Here is a 9,504-nt window from a genome sequence, read left to right as displayed (position 1 = left end):
GGTCATCCCTAGCCCTGCTTTCATTTGTGCCCCAAGTCATGATGACAATAATAATAATAATAATAATAATAATGGCCAGCCCAGCCGGCATGGCTCAGTGGTTGAACATGACCTATGACCAGGAGTTCATGGTTTGATGCCTGATCGGGGCACATGCCCAGGTTTGGGACTCAGTCTTTCTAGTGGTGACGTGCAGGAGGCAGCCTATCCATGATTCTCTCTCATCATTGAAGTTCCTATCTCTCTCTCCCTCTCCCTTCCTCTCTGAAATCAATAAAAATATATTTAAAAAATAATAACAATGGCTAATGCTTATGGGACAATGTACTAGTCAAAGTTCTTTTACTTGTTAATCCTGACGACAACCCCAGGGAGGTAGAAAATGTAACCCCCGTAAGTGGGAGAGCTGCTGTACAAAACCAGGAGAGTCCTTCCTAAATGAACGTGGGTTGGCCTCCCTCCGGAGGGGCAGCAGGAGGGGGGTTTGTCCCCGACACAGGCTTATTTAATCTGTCCATTCCTGTCTTCATCTGTTTGGACAGTATTTACTCAGCATCTGCCATGGGTCAGACACACAGGAGGGAACACACCAGCAAGGTCACCCCAGTACACAAATAAACAAGTACGACAATGGCAGACTGTGTTACGTGCCCCGAAGAAAATAATCAGGATGGTGTGATGGAGGGCGGCTGGGAGGGGGTGGGGCTGAGGCTACACTAGACATCCATGAGCAGAGAGGGCGAGACCCTGGAGGATGAAGAGAAATCAGACACCAGACACGCCAGGAAGAGTCCAAAGCAGAGCGAGCAGCAAGTACAAGTTCCCAGGAGCTGGAATAAATTTACAGGAAAGAAGTGGCGCCGGTTCTGCAGAGTCCGCAAGGAAGGAGTGTCGGCTCCTGTGGGCAGCAGATGGGAAAGTTCATGTGTAAATACGCAGAGAGCGCTAGGGGTCTGTAATCCCAGAAACAGCCACCTGGAAATTAGCCCTAAATTCTAACAGAGAGAAGGGAATGTGAGCAGTCCTTTCTCTGTCAGCGCTGGCCCACAGCTGTTAGCAGGGTAACTGTTCTCTGGCTGTCACTCCCAGCCGCTGTGATTTTAATTTAGAACACCCTGAATTGTTTTTCTTCCTGTCACAGCCAATGGACTGTAGGCCTGGGGAAGAAGACCCTTGCTATTCAACTTGTGGTCCATGAGCCACCAGCAGCAGCAGCAGCAGCAGCTCCTGGGAGTTAGTGAGAAATGCACGGTCTCAGCACATGGGCCAATGACTAGGACTCTGCATTTTATTTTATTTTGAAAAGGTTTTTATACGGACACCTATAACTAAGGCTATATGAAAAGATGCTCCCCCAAACATAAAGCTGGGAACTCTCTAAGGCAGTGGTCGGCAAACTCATTAGTCAACAGAGTCAAATATCAACAGTACAACGATTGAAATTTCTTTTGAGAGCCAACTTTTTTAAACTTAAACTATATAGGTAGGTACATTGTTATTAACTTAATAGGGTACTTCTAAGGCTTAGGAAGAGCCACACTCAAGGGGCCAAAGAGCCGCATGTGGCTCGCCAGCTGCAGTTTGCCGACAACTGCTCTAAGGCAACTTCATTTAAAAAAAAATATTTTTATTGATTTCAGAGAGGAAGGGAGAAGGGGAGCGAGATAGAAACATCAATAACGAGAGAGAATCATTGATTGGCTGCCTCCTGCACGCCCCCTACTGGGGATGGAGCCTGCAACCCCAGCATGTGCCCTGACCCCCGACCCGGTTCATGGGGTGAGGCTCAACCACTGAACCACACCGGCTGGGCTAGGACTCTGCACTTTAGCCGGCCCCCCGGGAGATTCCTGGCGCCAGGCCAGTTTGAGAAGCACTGGCCGAGCTGGAAACCAGGAGATCAGTGGGCGGGCGGCTTGCATTTGAGAGTGTGAAGGGGTCGCACAGGAGAGCGTACCTGACCGTGGCCAGCGCTGGGAGACACAGCCCCAGCTTCCAACTGAGTACCAGGTAGCAAGAAGCCAAAGGGCCCTCGGTATTGGGACCCCAGGGCCACAGGGTCCGGCCTCTCCTCCCCAAGTTGATGGGGTCCACTCCCATCCTATTAGCTGGTAATTCATGCTCTAGTCTGAATTTCTTTTTCGTTCCACGCCTCTGAAACGTAGAGCGTACCCCTTTATTTCTCTGTGGACTCGATCCGCTCGGGCTCCCCCACGCCAACCCTTCGCAGTGAGAGAGCCCACCCAGCCCCTGCCCATCCTCCAGGCCTTCGAATGGACCGGCTTTGCAAACAGGCGAAAGCAATCGCGCCCCGATGGTACAGAACAGGGTGCAGCGATGACCCGGGGGCGGGGCGGAGCGATTGGTACGGCCTGGGCCCTACGTGCTCTGCGCGCTGCGGCTCTTCGCGTCTGCGCAGTGCGCTCCGCTCCCTTTCTGCCTCCGCCGCCGCCATGGCGCCCGCGGTTAGTATGGCTCCGCGTGAGGCCTCGGCTCCGGACTGGCACGTGGGCCGCGCGGGCCCGGCTCCCACGCGGCTCGCGTGGGACGGCGTTCGGCAGCGTCGGCCCGGGGCTGGGCTGGCAGGCAGGCGGGTTGGGGTCAGGGCCGCCGCCCGGCTCCGCGCGCCGTGGGCGGAGGAGGCCGCGGCCTGGGGCCCGGGAGGCAGGTCCGCAGCGCCCGGCGGCCGCGGCTCGGGCCCTCGCTGGCGGCCAGCGGGGAGCTGGGGTGCCGAGCCTGCGGCCTGGGCCGGCCAGCGGCGCCTGGAGCCCGGCCGGCGTGCGGCAGCCGGGGTCTGGGCCTCGTTCCCTGGGCGGAGGGCGGGAGGGAGAAGGGGACCCGCCGCCCCTGGGAGCCGCGCATACGGGAAGCCGATGGCTCGGGGGCGGGTGGCCGATGGCTCGCGGAAGGTGGTCTGGTTTCGGGGAGAGGCCCGGGTTCGAGGGCCCCGGGAGCGTCCCCAGAGGAAGTTGGTTCAGGGCGCAGCCGGCCAGACCCGTCGGTCGGGGCTGGGCTCCCGGAGCCGGGCCGGGGCGCGCGGCGCGGCGACCGCGTGTCGCCCGCTAGGCCGGTCGCTGGGAGAGAGTTGGCTTCCTCCCTCCCCTTACCCTGGGGCGCCCCTGCCAACATTTTCGGTCCATTTACTCTTCTTTACGCTCTACTCTTTTGGTGCGTCTGCATTGGCGTGTTTTTGGTTTAAAACTCTGATGGCAGGGTTTGTTTTTTTTTACTTGCTGGTTGTATATTTCCGGGGGTAGATCTGAAAGCAGCCCTCGGGATTGTAAGTAGGAGGGAGGCCTTGAAAAAAAAAAAAGGCAGTGACTTTTGCAGCAGCTGAAAGTTGGAAAAGTTGGCCCAGTGATTGCAAGTTTTAGATGAAGTTCTTCGAAGCATAAAGGGGGCTTTAGGGTGTGTCCTTGCCAAGGTATTGTTAGGTTCTGCAGGGGCTTTGTAGAGCGGTTACAGGTGGGTAGATTGTACAGATGCTTTTTTAATGGTGGCGTTTGTACAGGGAGGAGGTTGATGGGAGGGAAGAGGAGCTGGAACCGTGTCGGATACATGCCGGCGGGTGGTTGGAACGGGCCAGAAGTTGCTGACGGTGGAGTTGGAGCTAGAACCCACGCTCGCCCCCTCCTCTGCTCGCTGGGTGTGTGGGATTCCAGGAGGTACAGCTACCTGCTGCTCTGCCGGGCGAGGGGAGGCAGGCTTAGGGGGAACCGGCTGAACTGGACCGGGACCCTGGTCTGGAGCCTCAGGACAAGTACTGATTTTGGGTGAGCGTTGTTTTGGGAATGCAGAGCGTTTGTACGCCGGTGCCTGGGTCCCGCAATGAAGTAAGTCCCTATGGAGATTCCATGCCGGAGAGATGGGGGGAAAGTACTTTATTGTGGTTCATGCGCCAACAGACCTTCAGGCCCTTGGAGACGGGGGAGGCTGGAAGGTGTGGACGGGTCCAGAGTTGAGGAAGGATTTCCCGTGGAAAGGGCCCGAGTTCGGTGCTGTCCCTCCTCCATTCTCGGGCAGAGGGTGGCTCCTGCGCCCTCGGAAGGGAACACGACTCTGTGGGTTTTGCATTTGGATGGGCTTTTACACCTTCGGTGTTTTTGGTTCTTTTAATTTTTTGTGTGTGTGGATGGGAGCTTGTGCCATCATCTCTGTTTGTGTACTTTTCTTAGAAAAAGCTCCTGGCGAAGGGGGGCAAAAAAAAGAAGCAGGTTCTGAAGTTTACACTCGACTGCACCCACCCCGTAGAAGATGGAATCATGGACGCTGCCAACTTTGTAAGTTGTGCCCTTGATGCCAAGTCAGGGACTTTTGAGATGGTGCTGAGGAGACCCCCTGGGGCCGCTCCAGGCTCTGGCTCTGCTTGAGCTGGAGCTGGTCTGGGTGTTTCTCAGCCTGGATGTCGTGTGTGTGTGTAACAGTTGTGATGAATAGACAAGGGGGACCTTAGCACGTCTGTGCCAGAGAACTGCCTCCTTTTCTTGTTTTCCTCCTTTAGTGTCCAACATGATTTGACTTAAAAGTTACCAGGAAACAGGCAGCCTTCCTCAGGTCCACATCCGCCTTGCACTCCGGTGTGACTGAGCTTAAAGTGATAGACATGATCCCCAGGTACAGGGGCTGCCTGGGTCCTGGCCTGGCCCTGCTGCTGGGCTGCGGGGCGTGGGCTGGGGCAGCATCTCCTCAGGCTGCCCTGTCATCCCGGGTCAGAGCTTCGTGCTTGTGGGGAAATGTCCTGCGTGCGGACTTGTCATAGGAGCCTGGATGTTTCAGATCTGTCTCTATTGGCCTTTTCCCTGGTAGTCCTCTATTTCACTTAAACAGAGAAAAGGCAGCCTTGCCCTGCCGGTGCTGCTCAGTGGTTGAGTGTCGACCCATGAATCAAGAGGTCACTGGATGGTTCACAGTCAGGGAGGGCACCTGCCCAAGTTTGGGACTTGATCCCCAGGAGGGGGCGTGCAGGAGGCAGCAGATTCAGGATGTTTCTCTCTCCCTTATCTAAAAATCAATAAAAACATTTAAAAAAACAAACATCACTTTAATACTAGATAAGTGTGCATAGGAAATGAGTTCTAATTCAGATTTACTATAAGGAACCAGATAGCAAAATGTAAAGACAAAGTGAAGGCACATCTCGAAAACAAGGAGGCTGTTGAAAGCCATGTGTATGAGTTCTGCTGAGTGGAGACTCTAAGAAGGAGAATGAAGACAAGAAATCAGCCTGGCTGCACCGACTCTGCAGCTGGGGGCGGGCACTTTACTTCCCCTCCGGAGACTGCGCTTGAGGATCAGGCGTCTTATTTCCTCCCTTCCCTACACTCACCTGTGTCTGGTTGTCTTTCCTTCTAGAAGTCTCCCTAGGATAGAAAACATGAGTCACCTATGAGTCTAAGGTGCAGAAGTCAAGCGTTCTGACCTAATCACTTTCCTCATCATCAGTTTATTGTGTATTGGAGGTTTAAATAGAAGATTGTAGGAATTGCAGCTGAAAGGGACTTCATGTCATTGCAATAGAAAGAAAACCAAAAAACAAACAAGGGGGGGAAAAAGAGAACCAGAAAGAACCCTCCTTTTCGGACAAAGACCCCTGAAGGTCCACGGGGCTTGCTGAGAGTCCGTCTTCGGGCTCCTGGGCTGCTGCCCCTCCTGTACCAGGCACAGGGCCCCGGAGCAGACCTGGGATTGTTTTGGTCACTATTTTTTTTAAATATATTTTATTTTTTACAGAGAGGAAGGGAGAGGGATAGAGAGTTAGAAACATCAATGAGAGAGACATTGATCAGCTGCCTCCTGCACGCCCCCTACTGGGAATGTGCCCGTAACCAAGGTACATGCCCTTGACCGGAATCGAACCTGGGACCCTTCAGTCTGCAGGCCGATCCTCTATCCACTGAGCCAAACCGGCCAGGGCTTGGCCACTATTTTTTTGGGTTAATCCTCATGATATTTTTTTCATTGATTTTAGAGAGAGTGGAAGGGGGAGAGGAGAGAGAAATGTCCATGTGAGAGAGCCACATCAATTGGTTGCCTCCCCAGTGGGTCCCACCTGGGTGGGGAACCTGCAACCAAGTAGTGTGCCCTTGACCCGGAATCGAACCTGGACCCTTTGGTTTTGGGCAGACGCTCTAACCACTGAGCACACTGGCCACGGTGTCACTGTGTTTCCTCCTTGTACTAGGTTGCTGAGGACAGTGCTTCGTGCTCCTTAGGTTCAGAAGTTGCGTGTAGCTTTGGTTGCCTACACCAGCCTTGCAGCAGTTTGGCCCTGGCTTTCCTGTCTACTCGATCTTTGACCCATGAGTCAATGTCTTCCATGTAGACACACATTTGATCTTGTGTGGAACCAGTCAAGTATGTTCATGCTAGGATTTTGATTTCATATTAGACTTGTAAATAAAGTTGAATAGTGCTATTTTAAAAAAGACGAGAGAGAGAGAGAGAGAGAGAGAGAGAGAGAGAGAGAGAGAGAGAGAGAGAGAGAAACATCAATTGGTTGCCTCCACACACGCCCTGCCCGGTAATGGAATCCACCACCGTTTAGTGTACAGGACAGTGCTTCAGCCAAGTGGGCCCCACTGACCAGGGCGACAGTGCTGTTTTCTCGTTGCTGTCAGATTTTAGGCCTTGTGTTAACAGCTGAAGATGTGCTGCCATTTTTTTAAAAAATATATTTTATTGATTCTTTATAGAGAGGAAGGGCGAGGGATAGAGAGAAACATCGATCAGCTGCCTCCTACATGCCCCACACTGGGGATGTGCCCACAACCAAGGTACATGTCCTTGACCGGAATCGAACCTGGGACCCTTGAGTCCGCAGGCCGACGCTCTGTCCACCTTGACCGGAATCGAACCTGGGACCCTTGAGTCCGCAGGCCGACGCTCTGTCCACTGAGCCAAACCAGTTAGGACTGTGCTGCCATTGTTTACAGAAGTGTGAGCAGTGAGAAACTACTCGGTGTAAGCGCAGCCGTCTGGTGAGAGGGGTGAAGTGGCCACTTCGCTAACCGGTCAATGGGATGATTTTACAGGAGCAGTTTCTTCAGGAGAGAATCAAAGTGAACGGAAAAGCTGGGAATCTCGGCGGAGGGGTTGTGACCATTGAAAGAAGCAAGAGTAAGATCACTGTAACGTCCGAGGTGCCTTTTTCCAAAAGGTAGGGGGGCTGAGTGCTACTTGCTTGCGCCCAGCAGGAAGACTCCTGCCCCGGGCCTGGAGGGTGTGGTCTCATTATTCCGTGAGCTGGAGCAGTGCCAGTGCGGGGAGCAGTGAATGAATGAATGCTGCTATGATAGGTAAAAGTATTCAACTTTTTGGTAGCATTTCAGGCACTAAAGAGGCAGACTTGGGTAGATTGCATTCTCCAAGATGGCATTGCTCTGCTGCCTCAAGGCCTCAGTGAAGAGCTTTCCATTTTAATTCCATGTTTTTCCACCTGTAAATATTATAATTGTACGAGGAATCTGAAATTTCAGGGTTTTTTTAGACAGGAAGTGAGAGACAGACAGACAAACATCATTGTGCAAAACATCAGTCTGTTGCCTCCTGTAGGCATCCCGGCTGGGCATGGCACCCGCAACCTGGGCATGTGCCCTGACCAGGAATCAAACCCTAGACTTTTTGGTGCGCACGGCAATGCTCCAACAGCCATCTGACCAGGGCTATCTGCTTTGAGGATGAAGTTAAAACACTACAAATTGCTAAAATTAAACATGTTTATACGCAGCTCCTAGCCCAGAGCTGGGCATATTCTTAGGTTTTATCAAACTGTCAATTAGTGGGAAATTCAAAGGTGTGTTAGGACAAATTGGTTATAGTGAAGCCTTTTATTTTTAACGAGATCAGTTGAGAGAGGACTTGAAAGCGTAAGTGAAGGACTCATTCCGCCTGGCTGACGGGTTGGATGAAGGGATCGCTGCAGCTTAGGGAGGGACTCCAGGGCGCACACAACCAACTCACTGGCTTTCCGGAGCCTGAGGAAGACGCTCTGATCTTCCTGTGACCGGTTTCATTCACCCACCTAGTGAGGAGCTCTCCCCGCACAGCTTCCGGCGTCCTCACACGTTTCCTGTTCTCCTCCAGTGGTGAGAGGAAGGAGCCTCGCTCTCCTGTGGCAGCTTCCCTTCTTCTCTAACCATCCAGGGCGCTCCCAACCTAAACTTGCTCCTGCTTGTCTCTGAGCCGCCGCACTCCACTCGGCTCCCCGCATCGTTCTGGCCTGAAACATTCAAACACCGGAGTACATGCGGTAGAAATAATAAAGGAACAGAGAGTACTTGTTAGATGGCACAACCAGAGTGGCTTATTTTTACGTAGGAAACGGTAGAATTCAGCTGAGGTCTTCACATCCTTGTGAAGATGACTGTTGGCGTAACATTGCTGAACCGGATTCATTTCTTGGAGATGTGACTGTTTCCGTTCACATGTGGGTCCTTGTTAACATGCCGGTTTGCCTGTGCGTCTCGTTCAGTCCAGATATGGCGCCTGTTTTATGGGGAGAAACTGGGGTGAGAGGTTACTTTGCTCAGTGGTGGGTTTGCTTGGCATCTAGCCCCCCTTCTCTGTGGTTCTGGGAAGGTCTGGAGTAAATAGAACCCAGGGCCTCCTAAGCAGGCAGGTGAGTGAGGGGGGTGCTCTCCCCGCAGCGCTGGGGCCAGGGTGGCGGGTGGCGAGTGTCAGCAGAAGGGAGCGTCTAGCACAGCCCTGAGAAGCAGTCCTCACCGCCTGAGCCAATCTCAAGGAGGTCTGACTCCAGGAGGTGTGATGAGCTCATGGGACCTCGTGCTTTCTCAGGAACAGGCACTAAGTTATGTGTCAGTTAACCATGGAATCTCCAGTGGTCACGCAAAATCATTCTATAGGCGCTTGCTATTGTTTCATGCACAGCTCTTACACCTTACCTGTTCTCGTTTTTATTGCCAGTTTAGGTGAAATGTGGCTCTTTATTCTTGTTAGACCATTGGCCTGGTATGTTTGCCTTATCTTTGCCATTTGCTTAAAGGTGGGGAATGCAAGCGTTTCATAAAAGTTACAGTGTTTGAGAGTAAAGAAGGCCGAGAGTTTAGAGGAGTTCTCAAATGTTCTCTCTCTGCAGGTATTTGAAATATCTCACCAAAAAATATTTGAAGAAGAATAACCTACGTGACTGGTTGCGCGTAGTTGCTAACAGCAAAGAGAGTTACGAATTACGTTACTTCCAGATAAACCAGGATGAAGAAGAGGAGGAAGATGAGGATTAAAGCTCATTTATCTGGCATATTTTGTATGAGTTCTTGAATAAAACTTGGGAACCAAATCGGTGGTTTTCCTTGTATCTCTGCAGTATGGATTGAACAGAAAATTGAAATCATAGTAAAAGGGCTTCACTTGGGACGCCACTCACTTTGTAATTAGACTTTTTTCTGCTTGAAAATGTCAGTTCTCGTGGTAGTCATACCACGTAGAAGAGTAAGGCTCCCAAGGGAACTGACAGGATTTGACATCGATCGGGTGAAGGGTGTGGAG

General features: G+C 52.2%; 1 protein-coding gene across 1 annotated transcript; it reads left to right on the top strand.

The window, feature by feature from the left end:
* The first annotated feature begins 2,377 nt into the window (after positions 1-2,377).
* On the top strand, positions 2,378-9,295 carry RPL22 (ribosomal protein L22). Its single transcript, XM_036350304.1, has 4 exons — positions 2,378-2,465; positions 4,176-4,280; positions 7,032-7,156; positions 9,095-9,295. The coding sequence occupies exons 1-4, from the start codon at positions 2,454-2,456 to the stop codon at positions 9,237-9,239; spliced, it is 387 nt and encodes a 128-aa protein (XP_036206197.1). The 5' UTR covers positions 2,378-2,453; the 3' UTR covers positions 9,240-9,295.
* The last annotated feature ends 209 nt before the right edge of the window (positions 9,296-9,504 follow it).

The sequence above is a fragment of the Myotis myotis genome, unplaced genomic scaffold (assembly GCF_014108235.1).
Source record: "Myotis myotis isolate mMyoMyo1 unplaced genomic scaffold, mMyoMyo1.p scaffold_m19_p_2, whole genome shotgun sequence".
In the NCBI taxonomy this organism is placed as follows: domain Eukaryota; kingdom Metazoa; phylum Chordata; class Mammalia; order Chiroptera; family Vespertilionidae; genus Myotis; species Myotis myotis.
Note: the sequence above shows the minus strand (reverse complement) of the source record. Positions and strands in the feature narration are given on the sequence as shown.

Bases quoted from the DNA above. Each gene is read 5' to 3' on its own strand.
- RPL22 (XM_036350304.1), top strand. The intron at 4,281-7,031 runs GTAAGTTGTGCC...ATGATTTTACAG, and splicing joins TCATGGACGCTGCCAACTTT to GAGCAGTTTCTTCAGGAGAG. The intron at 7,157-9,094 runs GTAGGGGGGCTG...CTCTCTCTGCAG, and splicing joins GAGGTGCCTTTTTCCAAAAG to GTATTTGAAATATCTCACCA.